The 25,022-nt window shown below is 39.2% G+C and overlaps 2 protein-coding genes across 2 annotated transcripts in view; one reads left to right on the plus strand and one right to left on the minus strand.

Annotated features, from left to right (window-relative positions):
- Positions 1-1,779: 1,779 nt before the first annotated feature.
- On the plus strand, positions 1,780-15,066 carry LOC139741555 (uncharacterized). The gene is made up of 5 exons (XM_071652131.1): positions 1,780-3,047; positions 8,046-8,114; positions 10,904-11,060; positions 11,657-12,235; positions 15,001-15,066. The coding sequence occupies exons 1-5, from the start codon at positions 1,780-1,782 to the stop codon at positions 15,064-15,066; spliced, it is 2,139 nt and encodes a 712-aa protein (XP_071508232.1).
- A 2,750-nt stretch (positions 15,067-17,816) lies between these two features.
- LOC139741552 (ATP-binding cassette sub-family F member 1-like) overlaps positions 17,817-25,022 on the minus strand; it is a 34,105-nt gene continuing 26,899 nt past the window's right edge. The window contains exons 22-28 of the mRNA XM_071652129.1: positions 22,816-22,990; positions 22,396-22,470; positions 21,408-21,478; positions 20,472-20,576; positions 19,720-19,881; positions 18,895-18,967; positions 17,817-18,432 (exon numbers count right to left, since the gene is read on the minus strand). Coding sequence (XP_071508230.1) covers positions 18,272-18,432; positions 18,895-18,967; positions 19,720-19,881; positions 20,472-20,576; positions 21,408-21,478; positions 22,396-22,470; positions 22,816-22,990 — 822 coding nt within the window. The 3' untranslated portion in view covers positions 17,817-18,271. The remainder of the gene's footprint in view (positions 18,433-18,894; positions 18,968-19,719; positions 19,882-20,471; positions 20,577-21,407; positions 21,479-22,395; positions 22,471-22,815; positions 22,991-25,022) is intronic.

The following is a 25,022-nucleotide window of genomic DNA, read 5'->3' on the forward strand; positions in this document are numbered from 1 at the left end:
ACATCACATATGAACAGGGGGGCGTTTCATCAACGAGTTCGTCGGAGTTTTCACCGACGAATTTGCTATCAGCCAATCAGACCAAGAATTTCATTAGCTTTTAACAGTTGTCAGTGTAAATCCTTGCGTCTGATTGGCTGATAGCAAATTCGTCGGTGAAAACCCCCGACGAACTCGTTGATGAAACGCCCCCCTGGTCTCATTATTGTATACTTCAAGTATGACGAATTGCACCATGTTTGTTGGCATGTGTATTATATATCTTGGCGACGATTTGGCATCAAGCCAGTTTAGATAATGTTCACATTATGGCGAAAGAGGTTTATATTCTCAATCCCTTGAAAACTCACTAAACGTTATCTGCATAATTATGACGTGGATTTAAAAAAGACATCCAACCCAAAGACTTAATTGGCACTATATGTGTTTGCAGTTTAACAAGCTACGCAAGATTTTAAAATAACATTTGCCTTGCTTGCGATTATAGATGCGATTGTATTAAAGCATTCCTGCATTCGTATTGAAGCTCTACAGCTGTATCCCGAGTCACAAAATTGATTCGGGTAGACGAAAATTAGATAAGCATGTATAGCAGTGAAAAAGTTATTCAGATATAAGCATATAAAATGCTTTATGAAACAGTGGCATTCCAGTCGCTTTACCCCTCGGATTATAAATAATTTCTGCGGATATTAAAATGATTCTTAGTAAACATAGTTCTTTTGTCGAATGACATTTCAGTATCTTCACATTTTGTTATACTTAATTTCTATTTTCAAACAAAGATACCGACTTTTCTTTCAGCCTAAGTGTCTCCATAGACAAGATATTCGGTTTAGGTTGCTTTTCCCCTGTATTCTGCCAGCCTCATACTCACCGGAACAAGTGACCCCAATATTTCCCGGGAAGAATCTTCCATTCTCCACATCAACTCCCTTCGCTTCCTAGCCGATATGCATGTGATCCGCTCATCTATGACATTATAACCTCTTCATACCTGCTGCTTGATCTGTTGCTTTCATCTTGTCTTCCTCATCTCTCCTGCTCTTTGCTATTATTTATTGTGTTGATTCTTGTCTGTTGTCTCCGGCTTGACATATGACCACATTAGTAGATGACAATCAGTGTTTTACTACATTTCTGCGAATCTAACGCAGTTCTCCAGGACTGGAGGAAGTCAACAAAAGAAGAAGATGTCATTTTCATTATAAATACGGGTACAGCAATGTTGATTCAATAATTGATGATAACGATAAGACCCACTTGATTCGACCTCTTAAGCTTTGATGAGATCAAATCGTTATTGTCCTTGTCTGCTGTCGTCATCGGCATCACAAAATTAGTATCATAGAAATTCATTAGCATTCTCTTTACAAAAGGTCGATCAAATTTAGGCAAAAAAATATACATCCCATAGCATTTGGGAGAAGGAGTCTTGCTGTTGCCACTGGTCATATCAATATTCATCCGGTCACGTGATGCACTTTCAATCATTAGCGCAGGCAGTGATATTTGTTTCGCCAGATGTTACGCTAGGTCTGTAGCAGATATACTTTATGACAACGTGGTACTAGTAACTTACACCTTACGTAAAACAAAAAAATGGCCTAAATCATAACTGATCAAAGGTCTGAATTTCTTAGTGAGATATTTTGTGTTGACAATGAACGCTGTGTAGACCCACGGTGCCAATGAATGAGTGTAACTACATTTTGTAATTGGTCTGAACTCAATTCATTTCAGGTCTTCAATGAACCAGCTTCCCCATCGATTGACTCGATGTCGACGCCGCTGTCCATTTACTCGATCACCGCTCCTCGCCATGCGGTCGACTCCTCCAGCGGCGATGAGTCCGCCGAGGAGATCGAGTGTCCGTCGTTCGTGCGGGACAAGACGATAACGAGAGCGCTGAACGATTACGAGGATACCGCTGAAGACGGACAGGAGCCTTACTTTACCTGGGACGCCACAACGATCTCACAGCATCTTGCCAAATATCTGGACGACCTGTGCGGTTGGGTGCCGGACGCTAGACTGCAATATCGTCGCGTTCCGAGCCAATCAAAGAGTGGTCAGAAGAACCACGGAGGTGGAAGCTCGAAGGGCGGGTCCCGCACAGATTCCGACACGCATCCCCGCCGGCTTTCAATCACATCTCGTGCCTCGAGTCGTATGAAGACCATGGCCATTGAATTCGAGTTTCGTCATTACCACAACCCCAAAAAGTACATGGAGCAATATCGGAGGTTCCACACATGTGGTGGCCCTTTGGAAAAACTAGCTGCACAGGACACAGCGTGTGGAAGAAAGAGGAGTATTTACTATGCTGGTGATGCTTCAGCACATGCTGGCTTCAAGCCAGATTTGGCCCAACCAAAACCTGAACCGCGACTTGCAGCGCAGCAAATCGCTGCCGCAGCGGCAACTGCTGAGCGAGTGGAAATGCAACGACTTTCGCAGTCAAGACCGCGGCACAATTCGGACTCAAAGACTGAAAATCAACCCAAAACGGAATCAAACCACGCCGGGGCGTCGACTGCCCTCCCTCCGCCTTCAACCGCTCCAAGCGCACCCGCACCAGCCGACGGACCGGCAAGTGAAGTGTCTGGTACGACTCTACCGCGATATTGCTCTCTCACAGAGGCCGCCTCGCGCAAACGTCAAACTTTTGCCCATTGGTCACCGGGCCTGATCAAGGATAACTCCCGCTCCGTGATCTCCAAGTTCGTCAAGGACAACGAACACCTTCTCATGCCTAGCATTCCGCAGAGTCTGACCGTGACAGCAGACGTGTCGTCACAGTCCGCCAAGCCGCAGAGCAGGAGTCCGCCTGGCTTGAGACCGATGACCACCGCGGCATCCCTTGGGTCGAGGGCATCGAATGGCAATGTCCGGAACGGTTCGCCATCATCCAGTGGTTTAACGGATCAAGCCAACACCATCCCACAGCACGGCCCACCTGTGGGACAACACCCTTTTTGGAAGCCCTCCGTAGTCTCACAATTCCCTGCTACCGCCGACAACCACACTCTACCCGTTGCTTTCGGGTAAGTTGTTAGGCCTAACTTTGGCACTTTAGAATATCACATGTAAAAACTCAAATCTTGTGCATTAACGTTCATTTTGATAACTTTTCACGACCAGAGAATATCAAATAGAAAAACAAAAATAATGTGCATTAACGTCCATTTTGATAACCTTTCACGACCACGGCACTTTCATAAGATAAGTCCGTAATCATCAGTTATCCTTTATCACCATACTATATTATTTACGTCATTTTGTACGGCCCCCTATCCAGAGAAACTTAACAGTGTCATTGTGCGCTTCCAAATTAACTGCATTCTGTTGATTTTGTGTTTGTTTTCTTTTGGCAGCGAATAACTCTGGATTCCGCGAGATTTTGATATATAAGTAATACTGATTGGTTTTATGCCCGCACCCGTGTCCAGATGATGTTTCTGGTATTATTAACTTAGTTACTCAAAGAGATATCATTATAGACGCACCACGACGCTAATAGTGAGCATATAAAGTGTCTGGTTGGAATCATACACTGGTAGCAATGAACATACATTGATATTTTCATCTCACAGATGCACAATAAGTGCAAAAGAAATTCGACTCCGGAATTCAGAAGTTGGATATAACTCTATACAGTAGGCCTACGTCCACTTGAAACAAATACGTAACCCCACATTTTTCATAAATGACGCTTATCTGCTGGAGTATAATAATAATTTCTTTTCAATCAACCGAATTGTGACAGTTCATGCAATTTGCTCCTAAATGATTAAGATTTTGCGAGAACTTAGCCATTTAGTGAGAACTTCGAAGAGCATAATACCATGACACTCAAAGGAGGTTGGTTTTGATCCGAGCTGCTGGGAAAACATAAAAATCAGTAACAATTTAGAAACAATCATCAAAATTCAAGAAAACACCGATTTAATTCCATTAATCGGTTCAGGTGTCCTCACACATCGTCTCCAATCATGCCACGAAAAGGCACTTTTGGAGTACATAAAAGAAGAGAATTCCCAGACAATCGGTACTTCATAGATCACATGACCAAACACGTGACCAATCACAGAAGTATTGAAAGTAGAGATGTTCATAATATAATGACACTTTACTAGGTCATTTCTCCATTTATTTTCCAACCAGATTTGTACAGATCTGTCGGTTACTTTTTTTTTTACAATGTGCGTGCTGTGTTCAAAGTCATCAAAGAGAAATCCTTTGCGCGTGTTCATCGAACAAAACGTGTATTTTGACGAATGTCTTCAGCAAATGATTTTTTTAAAATGTTATCATCAGTAATTAATACACTCAGGAGTCTTACATGAAGATATACACACTAAAGAGAGAGTGAGAAAGAAGGCGAGAAAAAGACAAACGATCATCTTCCTGAATGTTGTCTTCTGCTGAGCTCTCTGTGATTTTAAAACGTAATTCATCGTCAGTTGGAGAGAGCCCTGTTGCTGTTTTCATTTTGAGTGCTAAGACCTTTCGTTTCGTGATCCTATAAAGGCTGTATACGGTCTAGACCCGGGACCTGGGTCGATACTCTGTATCTCCTGAGGTTTCGAAAGTTAGATGGTAGCGGGCTGGAAAGACAACAATCGATTGCACGATTCAAACTACGATAACGTGAAAGAAGGAAGAAAAATCAATGTTTTCCTATTGGTCTGGCACCTATCGCGTAGTGATATGCTCCAAGCACGATGCTACATCTATTCCTAACAACTTATCTTTACTTAAGCTTTTTTAGTGAAGATTTTGTAAGCCTCTATGAAACTTGCAGTAGGCCGTATTTACGATTTTACTGGCTTTTGGTATATCTGTAGTTCTATAAGAAAAGTTTGTATAATTTTACATGAACTGAAGAAGTATACTATGATGAGTATTCACTTTGTTTGGAAAGCTGGAAAGAGTGTGTGAGCTTAAGTACTATCACTACTAGGGGAAGATTAGAATCGATATTCTTAAGAAACTATACATAATTGTCTCCGCTGACGGCTTTGTTAATTTTGAGGATCCTAAACAATATCAACAACTGGAAATAAAATTTGTGGAGGCTGCTATGATAAAACTGACTTTTACACGCCTTCTATAGACTTCTTATGTAATAAAGTACAGTCTGACTGAAAGCAAAGACGCTCTTTCAGCAAATCGGACGTTTACAGAATAAAAAATGAACAAAATGATACAGGATAGAATCTGCGCGTACATGCGACTGCAAAAATAACGGTCGCAAATGCTTCCAGGTACCAATTTGAATGTGAGAATCAATGACATTGTATAGGTACCTGTCAAATGGAGACCATTTCTGCAGTAAAATCTCTTGCCCCGTGAAAAGCAAACAGAATAGATCTGTACTTTAGGCATCGCACTATAAAGCAAGTGAAGTAAATAGGCCACTTTCCAACTGTCACGCGACCGTTTCTAATATAATATATGCCAAATCAAATTCCAATGGCAAGTTATTGCTTATAAAACAAGCTGCCGATTGGATACTCAACATGCTTTTCGAGGAGTTCGAGTTTTTCGTCATCAAACTTCTCATCGTGTTTTAACATTATCAACGAGTGATGACAGTGTCGATAATTAAAATCGATCGTGTTTTTTTTTAATGACGCAGAGAGTGATGTGCGTTCCTCGTCATATCACAAGTACAAACTGCTGTCTACTGCTGTTTTACTACACTGTAGGATTAGAAGAAGAATAAAAAGTAGGCCTATACACGCAGTTGGAGTCGTGCCTGAACGGCGACACAGTGATATACTCAGTAATACACATCCACACTGTATTCACTTACAAATACACTTAATTATGTATTCTATCATAGCTAAATCCTCCCGAACATTCCTGAAGGACACTTAGTAGATGGGGATATGGCTAAAACAATTTAGACTTGAAGTTATTATCAAATATCGACATTGCCGAAATACAGACATCATTAAAAACTTTCAGCATGAACTTCGGGATTCTATCACTTTTTGTCCAATTCACTTTCATCTGAATGAAGTGTAGAGGGGTTTGATGGCATATTTCTAATACCGAATATTTTCTATGATACAATGTGAATGGTGCATTGCGCATACTCAATGTCGTAAATTGTATGGCAGTTGTTTTGTGTGTATGTATACTACATGGGAATGGTGTTTGATCTCATTTCATCCGGTTTTTTTTTTCATATTTTCATTTAATGCTCACTATTATTTCATAAACTATGTTACATTATGTACCCTGCACGGAAACATATGGCTATGTCATGGGGTATTTTTCTTTTTCTGTTTGATCATTCGACGAGGGAACTTTGATGTGATTCTTTCATATCTCTCCATCCCTTGGTTCCGCCAGTATTGTTTATTTGTGTGGGTAGAAGCTAACCAAGGGCCTGTGTTCATATTATTGTCTAGTTACATGCACTCCAGGACCCAGGCAGTGCACACAGATCGTGGGGTAATATTCATCCGCTTCTAGACTCTCTTGGCAAACTTCTGCTGGTGATTGGGTCACCCCTTGCTGACGTCACATATCACGTGTGTGACACTTTCCAAATTTCAATTCTCTCACCTGCGGCAATTCACAGCTTGTCCTGTGTTACTCCTGACCGTGTCATGTCCTATCTCGTACTCTTCAAGTGTCATGTTTGTCTGTATCGTCCTGTTTTGAGCGTTATCTGTTACCCATTTATGTCAGAACACAATATTTCTTGGTTGAGGGTGAGTGTCGATCCACATCACAGCACATTTCTTGCATTTTTTTATTTCTATCCACGGCTTTTATACAACCCTCCCCATTCCCGCCCCCCCCCCAAAAAAAAACAACACACAAAACACTACTACCACAGGACCGCATACGGATACTTAATGCCAAAGTAAGGTAGGTGTGGTCTACTGTTATACGTCACTATAGTGTGGATAACCAATTTCTGTGGAAATATTATCTAGCTGTCTCTGTTTGATAAAGACCAAATATTAACATTTGCAGCAAAAAAGTTCATCATGATATCTCGTAAAACGAATTTAATTCAACATGCATATTATTTCCTTACTGATAATTTACACAGAACACTTGTGAAAAAAAAAAAAGATCAGTAACTGGGCAATGTATTACTCAGTCAGCCTTTTAAGCAAGAAGGGGTTGCAATTGTCTTCCGTACTTTGGCAGAGTTTTGTAAGAAAAAAAGCCCTGCAAAACTCGCTCGCCATACACAGGTTCGTTTTTACCCATCGGAAATTGGTTATCCCTCGTAAATTAATTTAGTGTGATCTAATCATGGTAACGGTGACGGGAAAATCTGACTGTGCTGCGTTCACCTATCGATGCCTATGCGTGCAGTTTTCTTTTCTATCTTAGTGTAAAACACACCAATGTTAAACATGTCAAATACATTAAAACAACAAAAGGAGAGAAATGATTAGCAATTGATACAAAAACACACCTCAAACAAGGAGTGAATTTGATCGGGAACACACCGTGATCGATAATAACAACATTGTACATCCATGGATTAATCAGATTCTAGAATGACTGTTGTAATGATTAGCCTATCACAATTAAATCAACCTTAGGTAAAATTACAGATTATCACAGCGCTAGTGACCAATCCACGGAATTACAGTCCCTGTACATGTCCATCATCTTCAAAGGCAAAGTACACGGGAGGAAAAAGTACAGGTAATAATCCACTCTACAATACTATACAGTGTATTGTATTGTGTGTTTATGATGACAATTTTTACACTTCTCCACACACGTATAACTGACAAGCAATACGATCACCAAATGCTAACATGTTAACCGATAGTCTCTTACAAAATGTCGCCTTGAAAACTAATTGCTACGGTTTGCATGGTTCATAACCATACCAACTTGTTCAACGGAGGTTCAACGTATGATGTGCCACGCCCTGTAATATATCTGTGAATATGCCTGTTCCATTACTTGCCCCTCTCATCTAGTGACGTGCTCTATGATGCTTCATTTAAACACTCAATGCATGTCGCTCTGTTTTTCCTGCGCGAATCTCACAGATTTGTCACCCGTTTGCCCAAATACGATTTGCACCCGATTGACGAAGAGCTGTCAGACTGCGATGATTGGTACGAGTGTCAAATCAGAACCAACCTAGTTTAGTTTCCTCAATCCTTCGACTTTCACTCATAGCAAATTATCCTCGTCGACGCTATGACCCTATTGCTTTGAATAACTAATCTTTAAAGGAAACCACTAAGTCCTCGTCAAGTTTGTGATTCCTAACGAATCATATTTCTTTGTAAGTATTTCTCAAGATCAGACAAGAAATGAGAAGATCCAAATTATCATTTTGAACTGTAGCTTTAAAGGGCAGAAGTAAATGTTATGAACAATTATCCTTCTGTTTTGTTCATTGATTTGTTCATCCACTTTCTAATGTATAGAACAACCTCTGGGTACAAAAGAAATTCATTTTCTAGACTTAGAATGAAGTTGGACCATATAAACAAGTGTATCAAAAGAACTAAGAATTTATTGGAAATATCATGAAAAAATGCGTAAGGAGTTGTCAAAAAAAAAACCCTTCCTAGATTTGATCATTGCCCTCAGTTATTCAGTTAAAGTTTTTTTTTAACTTGAAATTGAATTTATTCAAAAATGGCATAGCAACGTTTCCATGAAATTAATCCGAAACGAGAGTGTTGGTTTCCTTTAATAAAAGACAAGGAGGTTCATTCAGCGAATCTTTGCACTTGTCTCATCACCGCGGGCGCACCGTAAACTTTGTAATATACTCTGGTGCTAGCAATAATAAATCGATAAGAATTTAATGAGAATGATAAAGACAGTGATTTGAAATACGATTTAAGTAACAACTGCAGATTCTGTGGCCTTTCAGGTGCCATTATTGAAAAGGTTTTCACCTTTCTTATTTGCACCTGACAAATACAAACAAACGTATGCAATGCGCCCAAGACAATTCAAAATGATCGCTCCATGAACTTCCAACTTGGTTGTACTTCGGTGATAATCCAATCTCTGTCCTCTTAGCTGTAACTTCGTTTTACGTAGCCAAGGGTTCTGTTCGAAGGTTGGACTTTTCAGTACAGTATTAACATCTACTCGTATGTTGTCCTGTATGTATGGGTGGCATAGTAGCTCAAACTGGGACACTGTCTCGAGGCTTTTACTGTTAACCCGTTTCCCGTGCCTACATTTGTGCGTATAATTCGTATTAACATGAAGTGCTTGTAACATGACATTCTGTAATACGTTGTTAAGCTTACTTTACCTCCAACAGTACAGAAAGGTCCTCAGCACTTAGCAAGAGGTTGCATATTTTGTCTGCCGATTTTAGCTGCACACTATATTGTGTTACCATGGTAACACTTCACAACGTGTAGTCGGACATCGGCCTCGGTCTAAAGAGTATGGCATGGAGATGCAGCTGTCAATATAATGTATTAATTATATTCTTTCAATATTTGAATCTGACAAAGCCTCCAACACTAACCATTGTTTATCACAACCTAAGTAGGCAAAAGAGTCGATTTTTTTTGGTAATCTTGTGTCAACCTTTCTTCTGATCTAAGAACAAGTTAGACCCTGGATAAGTATACTGTAACATTAAAGTAATGAGACTGGGTGCCTGACAAAGATCACTGCGAAGTGCACCCACAAAGCTATAATGGGCGCTAAAACTCTTTTGGCGCCTGTTTTGAACAAAGCATTGAAAATAGGCCTATGACGAGATTGCAACGAAAACACTTTTCATTCAATCTTAGAAGGCATGGAATCTGATGATTTGGGCATTATTTGAAGTCTATCATCACCATCACTTGCATCTATACTTTGTATTTATGACTTTGATATATGATTTATAAAATCACGTCTACTGCAGTTGTTCCTGCTGTAAGTGCAATATTTGCTGTTGTGGATAATAACTTTTAATGATATAAAAGTTAGAATTTCATTGTATTGTGTGCATTGTAATGCTTCTTTTTTTATTTCTAAACTTAACGTGAACTAACTCCAATTTTCAAACTTAGTTTTGTGATTCCTGTTGTACTCTTAACTTGTTTTTGCAGTGATAACAAACCACTCACAAATTACTTGCTCAATGATATCGTAATAACTGCCGACTGATGGACACTCCACAAGATATCACGAGCGATCATAAGTTCGATGGCAACTACAGAAAAAATGGCCCAAGAGAGAGAGAGAGAGAGAGAGAGAGAGAGGGGGAGAGAGAGAGAGAGACTGACGGGCAAGGAGATTGTCTAGATAATTGAAGGGGACATGAATTTTGATTTCAAGCCAAACAGTGACCACAGCGTCCTCAAAGTAAATCAAAGCTGTAGAGTTCAATTGGGTTATATGTTCAATAAATTTTCCGTCAAACTAAACACACTGTATTGATAATGGCACATCATTTGACACAGTAATACATAATGGTGTCGAATTAGTGAATTTGTTACAATGCATGCAAATTGTAAAGTAGAGAGAAGCATATGATGCTCATGTTCGTTCGCGTATGGTATTCCCTATTAAACCTTATCTTGTTTCCAGTTTGCAACTTGCAACATAAACGTTTCTGAAACACTTGTTTTGCATGGCAAAATGATCCGTAAATCAACGGTCTTATCAACTTCCAATACAGAAATGGCGAGCCACCTAGAAGAGAAAGAGAGGGAAGGAAAATATAACTTAATAAAACGTTATAGATCGCTAAGTGTGATATGTTTGAATAAAACTGGGTATGTTATATGTGGTAAATGTTCTCTGTTGACCCAGAGACAAAACTGTGATTTCAACGTAACACTGTCTTTACACTGGTATTACAGGTTACGAACAACATTTCTATCAAATTCTAACGTACTTTGTGTGTATATAAATTGCATATCTGCCTGAACAGGGACGTAGCACCAAACAATTTTACTGGTGTCACACGTGATGACAGTTGCTATGGCTACCACCCTGAAACCATGGGAACGCCAGATGGGTCTGTCTTCAGAGATTTCTACTCTCACCTCCTTCAAGCGGCGCATTACTTACGAGTGGCTGGCAGGCAGGTATGGGGATGATTACAAACTTTCGTGCTATCAGACACACTGGACAGAATGGTCTCCTACAACACTATCTTCTTCTGCTCTCAGGTTCATTCTATTCAGAAATACCAACAACGCTATGAGTGTTTGCAGTGGCGGATCCAGGGGGAGCGCATCGCGCACCCCTTTATCTTTTGTTAACCCCCTTTATTTTTTGTTAAAACAAAAGAAATAAAGAGAAAAATGAGGCGGGGTGCATGCCCCCCCCCCTTTAATTTTGTAAAGGCGCACCCCGTGTGGTCCGTATGGAACTCCTGGATCCGCCCCTGATTTGTGTTCAGTGTATGACAATGACAACAATAATTCCCTGGGCAACAGTTGCCTTATTATCATTACATTATTGTTGTTATGATTATTGTCATTGTAATTATTATAAATCATTAATGTTTCGCAGCTCAACACATGTCCATTACTCATTTTCTATTACTTTCTATAAAAAATATACTTTTCTGATACATTGATATGCCAGTGCGGTAGAAAAGAGTTTAAGAATGTGTATGGGTCGGACTTTCTCCTCAATTTCTTGACCACCAACATTTTTTGTTGTATCTAACCACCAGAGATCAATCGACAAAACACAACAACCATTGCGTCAACAAAGCTCGTCTGCGATCTACAAATCGCCGAAATTATCTGCAGCAGACGACAACTCCACAGAGGCCAGTATTCCCGCGCAGGTTGTTCACACCAGCCACGGACTCGGCATTCGCGGTCAGCGGCTGAACTCTGCTGCGTCGTCAATAGCATCTCGCTCTGCTACATGTAAGTCGGCTGGCCCTCTGTCTAGCAGCGGGTCATCGCAGTATGTTAACGCTCCTGCGTTCAAAAGTACTCATCCTCCAAAGCAATCATCTACACCGATTAAAATAACTTCTCAGCACGAGACCAACTCTCCAACTACTTTCTCACGAAAGAAATACATTTCGATCGACTCACCGACGTCAATGAACAGGGGAGAGATGCTAAAGACTGGTACTTCAGGAGCCGACAGCAGTACTGACCCCATTAACAAGGATCGCATCACTAATAATCACATGGAACGTGGGAAAGGGAACGTCTATCACATATCAATACCAGAAAAACCATGTCGTACAGAGAGCACACCTACGCACATCAACAAGGCCGCACTTTGCCAAGCGGTAAGTAACAACAGCTGTGAAATTTCTCCTCTCGAGTAGGGTGGGGTCCCATAATGTCTGGCACGACAAGTTTATAAGGGCGAATCACTTTGGTAATAATTCATGCTATTGTTTATTGTACACTGTAGCTCTGCGCCAAAATTTTGCGACATGTTGAAGAAATTGTTACTGGTGAAATGCTGTTTTGTTTGCTTCATTTCCATCTGAGAAGATGGCTGGATAGCCCATATTCAGCTGCAATAGCTGGTCATCCAGTTGGATGACAAGCGGGACCACTTCACTGGGTCAAACACCCTGCTCTTTGCGATGAATAAATACAGTGGGATTTTTTTGCGAGCTCGAGTTGTGATTCTCTCATACACAGGATCTCCATTTTATGTCCTGTCCGAGCTAGGACAGAGTGTTTTGCCTCTAACTAGAGAAGGATGGTACGATTACACACAACAAAGCTCAGTGGGATCGGGGAATCGAACCGGGGTCCTTTGGATCGTGAGGTAGACGTGCTTCCGACTGAGCTAACTCACTGCCCTGTTCTGAAACATTTAACAGTCGTCCTACAAATATAGCTCTATCACCAATACTTACGATCACTCAAATGGAGGCTTACAAATGTCCTGTGATTTCACAATCTGTGTGAAGTCTTTTCTTACAAGTGGCATCATAAATTTATCCGTGTCTCAGTGTTAAATAGGCCTTCATAATACACTCTTTTAAGTTCTAATATTTTTTTTATATATATGAATGTACTGGACAGTGAATTATCCAGAAAACAATATACAACTGTTGTTGCATTAAGTTCTCATTGCAAAAAACCTAATAATTTTTCGGTCTGAAACTTCACATTCCCTGTTGCACTTCATCTCTCAAGAATTCTGGAAGAAGACAGTATGGATCAGGATGCAGCAATGTCTAAACAAGGGGGTAGGAGCGGGGCTATTTCTGTTATGACATTACATGTTACCTGCCCTCTGTCATCCTACAAACACACTTACAGACAAACATTCCTTTGGTTGTCACAGCCTCGATCTCTCTACATCCCATCCTACAAACACACTTACAGACAAACATTCCTTTGGTTGTCACCACCTCTCTCTACATCCCATCCTACAAACACACTTACAAACATTCCTTTGGTTGTCACAGCCTCTCTTTACATCCCATCCTACAAACACACTCACAGACAAACATTCCTTTGGTTGTCACTACCTCTCTTTACATCCCATCCTACAAACACACTTACAGACAAACATTCCTTTGGTTGTCACAGCCTCTCTCTACATCCCATCCTACAAACACACTTACAGACAAACATTCCTTTGGTTGTCACTACCTCTCTTTACATCCCATCCTACAAACACACTTACAGACAAACATTCCTTTGGTTGTCACAGCCTCTCTCTACATCCCATCCTACAAACACACTTACAGACAAACATTCCTTTGGTTGTCACTACCTCTCTCTACATCCCATCCTACAAACACACTTACATACAAACATTCCTTTGGTTGTCACAGCCTCTCTCTACATCCCATCCTACAAACACACTTACATACAAACATTCCTTTGGTTGTCACAGCCTCTCTCTACATCCCATCCTACAAACACACTTACATACAAACATTCCTTTGGTTGTCACAGCCTCTCTCTACATCCCATCCTACAAACACACTTACAGACAAACATCCCTTTGGTTGTCACAGCCTCTCTCTACATCCCATCCTACAAACACACTTACAGACAAACATTCCTTTGGTTGTCACAGCCTCTCTCTACATCCCATCCTACAAACACACTTACAGACAAACATTCCTTTGGTTGTCACAGCCTCTCTCTACATCCCATCCTACAAACACACTTACAGACAAACATTCCTTTGGTTGTCACCACCTCTCTCTACATCCCATCCTACAAACACACTTACAGACAAACATTCCTTTGGTTGTCACAGCCTCTCTCTACATCCCATCCTACAAACACACTTACAGACAAACATTCCTTTGGTTGTCACAGCCTCTCTCTACATCCCATCCTACAAACACACTTACATACAAACATTCCTTTGGTTGTCACAGCCTCTCTCTACATCCCATCCTACAAACACACTTACAGACAAACATCCCTTTGGTTGTCACAGCCTCTCTCTACATCCCATCCTACAAACACACTTACAGACAAACATTCCTTTGGTTGTCACAGCCTCTCTCTACATCCCATCCTACAAACACACTTACAGACAAACATTCCTTTGGTTGTCACAGCCTCTCTCTACATCCCATCCTACAAACACACTTACAGACAAACATTCCTTTGGTTGTCACCACCTCTCTCTACATCCCATCCTACAAACACACTTACAGACAAACATTCCTTTGGTTGTCACAGCCTCTCTCTACATCCCATCCTACAAACACACTTACATACAAACATTCCTTTGGTTGTCACAGCCTCTCTCTACATCCCATCCTACAAACACACTTACATACAAACATTCCTTTGGTTGTCACAGCCTCTCTCTACATCCCATCCTACAAACACACTTACAGACAAACATCCCTTTGGTTGTCACAGCCTCTCTCTACATCCCATCCTACAAACACACTTACAGACAAACATTCCTTTGGTTGTCACAGCCTCTCTCTACATCCCATCCTACAAACACACTTACAGACAAACATTCCTTTGGTTGTCACAGCCTCTCTCTACATCCCATCCTACAAACACACTTTAATACAGACAAATCTCCCATTTGCTTTTCTCTCTACAGGTCTGTCTGGAGTCGGTCAGCAAGGAAGCCATTGCCATTGGTAACACAGGTCAAGTTAAGAGATGAGGTCCAGTGATGAAGACTGACTTTCACTCCCATCTCTGGACTGTGCATGGTCAAATTATGGGTACCAAAAAGCCTGAAGGATGCGTCTGGAAATCCTGCTGAAGAATCATACTGGAACATTTGCAGGTCCAATGACAGTGTCTATATAGGGTGGACACACAAAGCAATAACTGCTTTTTCTTGCAAAATTTGGTCCCTTTGCTTTCAAAATGAGTTGAAGTACTGTGCAAAGGGACTATACCATATGGAAGCAACATCAGACATACTCAACACACACTATTGCTAGTTGTATAGTGCACTCCCACTATAATGAACACAGTTATAACAACATTCCGATTACAACAATGTAAGAATTCAGGTTGCAACATTATCGGCTCTATGTATTTTTATTGTTCATTTGTTTAGTTATAATGAAATTTTGACATAACAAAAGAAAACTGCCAGTCCCGAGGACTTCGTTATAATGGGAGTCCACTGTAGCCTATAGTGTTACTGATTTATAACAATACACGTGCAAGTTTGCTGTTAATATTGCAATGCCAAAGAAGCCATTTGTGTCCATGCCATAGATTTACCTGACGGACGATTTCACATTTTAATTGCCAACAGGGATCTACCACATTAATGCCTTCGATTTGCCCAATTCAGTAAATTGACCGAAGTGATGGGACTGGTACAGCTGAAAATACAGTGTCATATTACCTCTTGGTGCTGTACCACAAACAGTCAAAAGGATGGAATATTTGATGAGGTGATACCCAAAAGATCCAACTACACCTTGATGCACAGAAATGTTTGCACATCATTTAAAGTAGATGAATTATTAGTTTTTGTTAAAGCAAGAGAAAATTCAGGTTCAGTTCAGGTTCAAGCTAGCCCCTTGCCCATGTACAAATGTCTGTGTGTGTATGCATGTTCATGTTTGTGTACGTGTGCATAATGTTCATGCCTGACGGGCCAGTTTTTTATTTCATATATACATTGTATAGCCAATCACAGTTACACACACTCTAATCTCGGTGAAAACAAAACTTCATATTAGAAATCCTTGACAAAAATCAATTGTTCTCCTGTTTATGATGCATTTATTAAGTTACATCACTATGGTTGTGTCACAGTCGACTGATGTACGAAACATTTTTACACAATGTATGTGGGCTTACTATTCAAGACCTGCATGGTAATGGATTTGATCTAGATAAATTGCTGATATCGATGTTATTCAGCAATAACACAGTTTTTGCTTGTCTCCCTGAGAACGTCAAGGGAAAAAAGTCATATCACAGAAACAAAAATGTGCAAAAAGAACTTCTGTGAGCTCAATTTCACAATCTCAGAAATATTTCAGAAAAATTCAATAATTTTCCTGAAATAAGGATTTGCAGTTTATGAACATGCATGAAACAGGAATTCACATAATATATATTCATTTTTTTCTGTATTCCCCCAAATTCTTGAAAAGTCCATGTAGGTACTTGGTGAGCAGGTTCAGCATGCAAGACAAATAGAGCAAAATTTCAATTGATACTTTGTATCATCATGCAGTCTCTTTCTGTTTTTTTTTAATCAAATAGTTTTTACTTGTCTCCTGTTCTTCTGTCACATTTCTCTTAATATTACCAAAATCGTTTTAATCGTATACTAAATCGACAAGAAGTGCAGTGACCTACAAAAATTGACAGCATGCATACTAAAGCACCCTTGCCTTGGAAATTCTGAAGAGTTTTCACAAAGAGCAACAAAATGCACATTTCAAAAATTGCTTGCCATTCTATATGACAAAACTATATGAGTTATGTCATATGTAGTATTTGAGCAAAATCAAAAAAGAAAAAAAAATCATGAGGACGTTCAGCCCCAGATAATTGAAATGCTTTGTAAACCCTGACAGGTCCATGCTTAAACAAAATATTCACAAAATCAGTGAATCAGACATTCTGCTACTCTAGTGTGTATCCCGTATGTCTTAAATCTGCATTTAAGACAGGAGCCTTGAAAGAGGGAATTACCCTGGCAAGAGTCAAATTTCATCAACTGTGTGAGAGAGTGTGAACAAAAGATCTTCAGGTACATGTCACTGATATGTAGACAACTTCATTGAGGTAAACTTTGATAAGATGTCTGGCTCCACAATGTAAACTTGTAAACATGAGTGACATATGCTACAAGACAGTTACTTTTCTCTTGTTGCAGTTTTACTCTGAGTCAGGTATTGTAACAAGATTCTCTAGGATACAGAGGTTGTTGGTCTATTAGACCACTGTTATGCATATTGATAATTATGTATTCGGAGAAAACATGACCCTTTTCACTTCTTATATTGCCATATTGCTTCACTGATAGAAGTTGCCATCACTTTAATGTAGAGTATTATGAAGCCAATGATAAGTAGCTATTTGCATCTGCCTGTAAATATCATGTGTATTTACTGACAGCAGTATTAAACTTTGTTTGAACTGACAAGATGTACCGTTGATATTACATAATTTCTATTTCAACAAGCTGAAGACAGCTTGCATTTCAATAAATATGATATTTTCTTATGCAATAATATAAGTGGTTCTCTGCTCTTGACTGTTGATGTTCAATATCATGCTCTTTTGAGAAAGCCAGTTTTAACACATATTAGGACACTTCTTTTGATACATAAAGCCATTGCAGGCTTAACCTATAATGTGTACGCCGTTAGGAAGCTATTGGATATGACTTTGCATATTGCAGCACTAGCTTTTGATGCTCACTCATTAAAAGTATGTTTGGGTACTTGTAATAAATGGCATGGAACCACTGTAACTGTGTTTCCCCCTTTATCACCTGCAAAACAAGCTGATTCCATAAACTCACCCAATCTTTCTGGTTGCAATGTTTTATCTTCATAGCAACAGCTGAAGGCAAGTGTTTTTAACCAGGGAGATGTATATGTGCCAGCCTGTCAATGGTTTATATGTGGATGGAGGATTGTGTGATGCAAACATTGAGCAGTCATATCATCAGCTTGCACAATACAATATTCTGTCAGAAATACTTCTACCTCCAACAGCTTCACCTCTTCTGATGAAGGTGTTACTTAAGGTTCACTGTAGGACAGAACTTGCCTGATGCTGCATAGGAAAAAGGTCTAGCTACTGAGTGTCAGTTTCGTTGGGTCATACCAGTTTAAATTCAGATGACAATCTCTCAAAGTCTCCAGAAATTATTTTCTGTCTCACTCCTTCTTGTTCATTGTTTCTCCAAGCTCCTCCAGAAGTTCTTGCTTGTAGTCATCAAAGCCGCCGTCTATCTCATTGATGGTTTGGTCCTCAATGACCCAGAGCTGGCAGTCTGTCTCGGTGATGAGGCGGGCGTCATGGGAGACGATGATGACACCTATCAAACAATGATAACAGTCATTCATGACACCATCCATAGATTATATAATTAGCAACAGACAAACCGGCATTCAGTGTTATTTTACTAGATAAAGGATAATTCCATCATCCTACCACAGCTGTATACATGGAAAATTCTCTCTCCCTTCTATGGGACTGGCATTCCTTTCATTTCTTGAGACACTCTCAATGCAATTTTATTAATGTATGTTGCTGACACGACCAAAATACAAAGCCCAAGTCATGCTTTGTTCAAATACAGTTCATTTGAGTCAAGTTTTACAGATCATTTACATCAAATTACTGAGTACAATGGGCTACCACAAATCCCCTACTATAATGTCTTCATATATTCAAACTGCAAATATGCAATTCTAGATTCTGTCTATTAATTAAACAAACACAGGAGGCTCAACAAAGCTATGTCAGTTCACCTCAAATAACTTGAACTAAAGCTCACCTCCAGCATAGTGATTAATGGCATCAGCCAGAGCATCAATAGACTCGATGTCCAGGTTGTTTGTTGGTTCGTCCTGTAGCAAGAAGGCATGATAGCAGTATATCCAAATCAAATCTACTGTAGTACTGTAGTACTCAATTTGTTAGATTTCCTTTTTTTCCCCCTGCATATGCCAAGAGCATTATATAAAAACTTCTTCTTTTTATTAGAATACAGTGTCTAAACCAGATAGGGAAATGAAAAGTCTTTTTTACACTTTAATGGCACTGTAAGCAATAACATAAAATTACTTTGTGCAACACAAACATATGCTCAATTATCACATATACCACAGAAATACATACAAAGATTGGCTGTTTTGTCATAGTAACAATGTCTTTCTTAGTCAATGAGACATTTCTCAGTTGTTGTTGTTTTTTTCAGCAAAGAATTATTTCAAACCTGAAGTCAGCACAAGGGACCTCAAGGACACTTATGAAATTGGAAACTTCTACATACAGAGTATAAAGAATGTAATGTATGACAGGACACAGAAAATGTATTAAATGTATTAAATGTATCAAAAACTGTACTGATACACAGTATATTTTAAAGGCAAAAAATCATATTCAGGATCAAACATGGACAAATTCAAGTGTGCATAATAAACCAAATATCAAGAAAACAAATCATTACAAAACCACATTTTCCTATTCTTGTTGAAGACATACCTAATATTGTACAAACAAACAACTTGGGAACTGATATGATGAAGCTGCAGGGTTTAGCATTCTGCGACAATGTACTGGAGATTATAAACAAAGATATACAAGCAAACAAACCAACCAATATGACAATGTCAGGCTGGCTCTGGCAAAGGTCAGCAAAGGCTACCCTGGACTTCTGACCACCTGAGAGGTCCTTGGTCTTGATGGTGTGGGCATGGCTGACCAGTCCAAAGCGTCCCAGCAGCTTGCGGCAGTCCTGGTACTGTAAGTTATACTTGGTCTGGATGTAAGAGGAGAGTCGGTCATGTGAGCAAGGCTTTATGTACTGAAAATAAAATTCATGTTGCATTTCTTTCTTGCCAGACAGGGATGATATTGAGGTTAAAGAAAACAAAACATGCAAATCAAAATTTTCAGATTATTTTAATCCATGAAAATAGAAAAATGTGTATAGACCAGGGAGAAAACAGAAAATCAGATCTAAATTTACAGAACATCATGCCTGTAAAAGGAGGCAGAGCCTTTATTAACACGATGCTGTGTAGAAGTACCAGTGAGAGATATAGACTGCTGTGATGTGAGTTGAGGGCTTTGGTGGGCGTCTAATTAAATGATAATCACAGCACGATATGGAAGATCATGAATACCTTTGTGATGTTTGAAGAATATAATGCATACCTCCCAAGAAAAGCACTTCATATGAAATATCATGTTCCAAGACTTGGCTTGCATGCCATCAAATCACGCTGAAAAGATAACATTTTGCAATCTCCTTCAACCCTTTCAATGTTCTACCAGCTCATCTAAACTGCAATTTGAAAGAACTGACTAGATGTAATACTGGTATACCAATCTTAAGGTCTCTTTTACCTGAAGATATTCCACTGGGCTCACATCCATTGTTAGCTGGTCAGCTGAATGTTGACTGTAGGATCCTATCCGTAACCTGTGGTTTTTCCTGATTTCTCCTTTCAGCTGTTACAAATATAAAATATAAAATGAAAATATTATTCATCACATGTACGACTTGGACAGCGGCAGTGCATTTCACAACTTTTATTCTACATAACCATAAACAGACGCCAGACTGGGTCTACTAACCCTTCCTCCTTTACAATTTTTTGTTTGTAATATATCTGCTTAGAGCAGCATTGTATTGTTCACAATAAAGAGATTGTTACATGGTCAATATGAGGAAGGGATAACACTTTTACCAACAAAACCTTGAACAGTAGACAGTCAAGGCACATTCCACTTTATCATTAAGACCATATACATGAAAATGAGAGCATTCAACCAACTTCACAAGAGGAAAATATGTTGATTTATACTTAAAAGGGGCAACTGTCAACCACAACTTTGTTAACTTCTCAGTTAATGATCATGAATCAGCATGTTTTGCTTGGGATGCTCATTCACAAAACACATACTTTTGCATATGCACAAAAACAAATATATTTTTTGAGAATGCAATCAAACACCAAGGAATCAATTCATAGTCCTTACTCACTTGAGCGACTATAGGATACAAAACAAATAAACCTTGATAATGATTCTGATGAGAATTCTTTCTTAAGCCTCGGGACAATCACCATTAGTAGCAATGATGCTAAAATTGTCAACTCCAAATCTAGCACACATTTTATCCATTTTAAAGTTTGTCTCTGGTCTTTGTAGTGCCTAAATCTTGATGCAAAACTCCAAAAACAAAACAAGACAAAACATTTGTGTCCCTAAATGCTGGACACAATGCAAATAAAAGAACGAGGGAAAACTGTCCAAGCGAAGGCTTTAAAATGTACTTACAGGAGATAACTCCCCTTGGAGCAATTTCAGGAATGTACTCTTCCCAACTCCATTGGGTCCCACTATTGCAACTATGTAGAAGGAACAAAAACATATGAGTAAGTCTTTTTTTTCCCCCTTGAAAACAGACAGAGAAAAAATCAACGTCAGGAAATTCCCAGAATTAAAGTTTACAAAAACACATTTCTGAGTGGCAAATAAAGCTTTTACAAAATGAAGTCCAAGGGAATTCTGACTAATTGATATCTAATGAAAGATAGTTCTTGAAAGCAACAATGTATTTAAACATAATCTTTTTGATATCTGTATGGTTGAATCATTGTGCAACAAATACAAAATCCAAACATATTACAGGATATGTTGGACAAATCATACGTGAACAATATTACAGAAGAACTTTGCAGACTATTAGTAGGAGATAAAACACACTAAGCTACTAACATAGGAAAGTATGTGAGACAACCCTACTAAGAGTGGTACCTGAATATGATCATTTCTCTCACTTCATTACAGTGTGAATTAAATACCTTTCCTAAAGTTTGAATCTACGGTTACCTACACATTATCGGTTCTACAATGTTTTCTACGAGGCTTTTTGACAACACACAAGATTTTTGTTTCTTTTACGGAGACTGTTTCCCTATACTAACCATATCTTTCATTATGTCAAGGCTTTAAATGCCAACAAACAACCCAGTCACAGTCATAACTTGAAGTAAGTTCTTCTTGAAGAAACTCATAAGAAAATGTTTGTTCACGACTTCTAAACAACACGTTGACAGAAAAGTAGAGGAAAAAGCATACTAAAAGTGGCATAATATTATATTTCTAACTTATTTAGAATTTTTGCAAAGTACAGTTGTAATGGCAACATGTAACTTTTTCAATGATGACTGTCTTCTGCTGACAAGCTTTCTATTACACAGCTTGAAAATGATGAAGTCACTGATCTTACATCCTATTCATATAAAAAAGTGAAATTCCTTACCTCTCGATGACATATCGATACCAAAATCACAATTAATGAAGAGTTTCTTCTGACCAGGGTACCCAAAGTCCGTACCTGAGGGGGAAAACAAACATTGAATTATTTTACAAGATAGAGCAATTTTTAGGGAAACTTTGCACAGATGTCTATAAATATCATGCAGTCGTTAATTATGTATATCTGAGACAAATAAATTAAGTTTCTCTCTCATTATAGATTGAAAGACTAAAAGGGCAATTACAGGAAATTTATAAAATATTTTGAACACCAATGGGGCTTTCTGCTGAAGATTTTCCAACAAGAGGTAAACATGAAATGATTGTTTCATAAAAATAAATCTTTCATTCAGAATCAAAGACACTGTGTATGAGCAGAGACTGACAAGAGAAAAAGGGAGAGGTGTAGCTGACTGGGACTCACCATACATGCCCAGGATAGGAGGATTCAATGGTGGAGGGTCAGGAAAGGTGAACTTGACCACATACTCCTTGGGTCTTTTCAGCAGCTCCTGAGGTTCCATGTCTTCCTCTGTAGGGTCTCCTTTCCTCTTCCCTTTCTCATTCTTCTTCTTTTGAGCTGACTGTGTCTCCTTCTCCTACTCATTCATCCAAACAGACAATGAAATGATAACACAAAATACTGTTAGTTTGATTTCATAAGACAAGGCTGCACACTGGCACTGGTCCGAATGTCCAGGACCAGTAAAAATCACTGTTGGACCAGTAACTTTTTCAGAAATGGACCAATAAAAAATGGAAAAACTGGGTACCTGCTGGTCCGACGGACAGGTCGGACCGGTAGAAAGAATGGGTTAGTGTGCAGCCCTGCATAAGACCTTTCTTTTTTTCCATTGTCACGCCATTCATGTCTTTATCAATACTCTTTTGCACAATAAAAGTCAGTCTGGTTATCCCCATAAAAAAAGACCACTTTCTTGAATTCATATTGACAGATATTTGAAACCCATAGCCCTGGAGTGAGCTTTCTATCTTATCAATTGCCTTTCTCTGAATGGAAGGATGCATCGCAAGAAAGTCACTTCTAGGCCTGACAATTCCAATGCATTATATTTCACACTGTTCTTTCCTATCAGCCCTAATTTTTATGTCATTCCTTCCTTGAATGCAATTTTTATTCCAATCACCTCTGTTTGTCTGCAAATTGAATGCTTCAGTCTCATTGACTCCATACTTCCTTTTTCTAAAATCAATAGTTGGTCATACATGGATAATTACATCCATGTGTAGGTACTTTGCATTAGTGTTCTTTTAGGATATAGAATACCACTAGAAACACTTCACATATAATATGGAAAATCAGACATAGAGAAGAGTTGGCGGCATTTTCTTGAAAAACATTCTGACTGCATTAATGCATGTATTCAAGCTAACGCATGGCATTCAACCATGCAATTTGGAAACTAAAAATGTCGCCATATGGTATGCCTCCGCCATAATGCATGGTTCTCCTAATAGGTCTATAGTACAATGTCTTGATGACACTTTCAAATAATTGGCAAAATATTAAATTGACAGGTTTGTTACAAATGTGTTGAATGTTCACTTTCCTTGAACTAGGTTTAATTGGATGAATGGCTATATTGTCTAAGTGTGCAGGTATTTGAGGATTTGAGGATTTGTACCTGACTTGCAACCCTTTTATAAGTTTAAAGAAGTGAAATTTAGCACTTTCACTTGACCTTTGACCTTTTGGTAAGAAACTTCCAAGAAAAATATGTGTTGGGTAATACAAGCATACACTAAGTTTCAAGACAATTCCTGCAGGCATTGCATAGAAAAGAGAGAAATAGAAACATTTTGACAAGTTGACCTTGACCTTTGACCCTGACCTTTAACCCATGACCCCTAAATTCCCTAGATGATTCCTGCCAGTCAGTACATGATGACATGAATGGTATCCCGGGGTACCAAATGAAAATCAGACATCTTGTTGAATTATTTATTTTTTTAAAAAGGTTGTACCCTGGGTTGCCAAAAAGTGGAAATTATTTTGGTGCTGGAGCTAGCGGCGCTAGCCACTACACTGCAGTGCACTGAAGCACACGCTATTGCTAGCACAGCGTGCCATGCATGCATCGTACGACATGCAGTGGCATGGGAGTGACTATGTACACGCACACACAGTGCATGCATTTCTCTGCGGCTGTCCTGGAGTGGACGTGAGGTGGTGCTACACAACGCGGTAACCCGGGGTACTACGGTAACCTGGGGTAACGCGTGATGCATCACATGCATATGTACTAAGTTCCATGAAGATACCTTGAAATATTTGTGAGATATGGAGAAAAAAAGTTAAATATTACCATTTTCACTTGACCTTTGACCTCATGATCCCAAACTCTCTCTAGAGAATCTTAATTTGGTAGTACATGTATACACTAAGTTTCAAGAAAATACCTTAAGGCATTGCATAGATAAGGAGGAAATAGTGAGATTTATGGCATTTGACCTTGACCTTTTTACCTTTGACCTTGAGCATGTGCACCCAAAAGTTGATAGGCACAACTTCACCCACTCATACACACACATGCCATGTGTCATTAGGATACCTCAAACCATTTTTTAGTTACGCTATCTACAAAATTGATTACGAACGGAAGGACGGAC

The sequence above is a fragment of the Diadema antillarum genome, unplaced genomic scaffold (genome assembly GCF_040938485.1).
Source record: "Diadema antillarum isolate AM-2024a unplaced genomic scaffold, OU_Dant_1.0 seq00000933_RagTag, whole genome shotgun sequence".
NCBI lineage: Eukaryota > Metazoa > Echinodermata > Echinoidea > Diadematoida > Diadematidae > Diadema > Diadema antillarum.

Coding starts and splice junctions, on each gene's coding strand:
- LOC139741555 (XM_071652131.1), top strand. CDS start 1,780: ATGTCGACGCCGCTGTCCATTTACTCGATCACCGCTCCTCGCCATGCG. Junction 8,115..10,903: donor CTGTCAGACTGCGATGATTG/GTACGAGTGTCA, acceptor CTGCCTGAACAG/GGACGTAGCACCAAACAATT. Junction 11,061..11,656: donor TACGAGTGGCTGGCAGGCAG/GTATGGGGATGA, acceptor TCTAACCACCAG/AGATCAATCGACAAAACACA.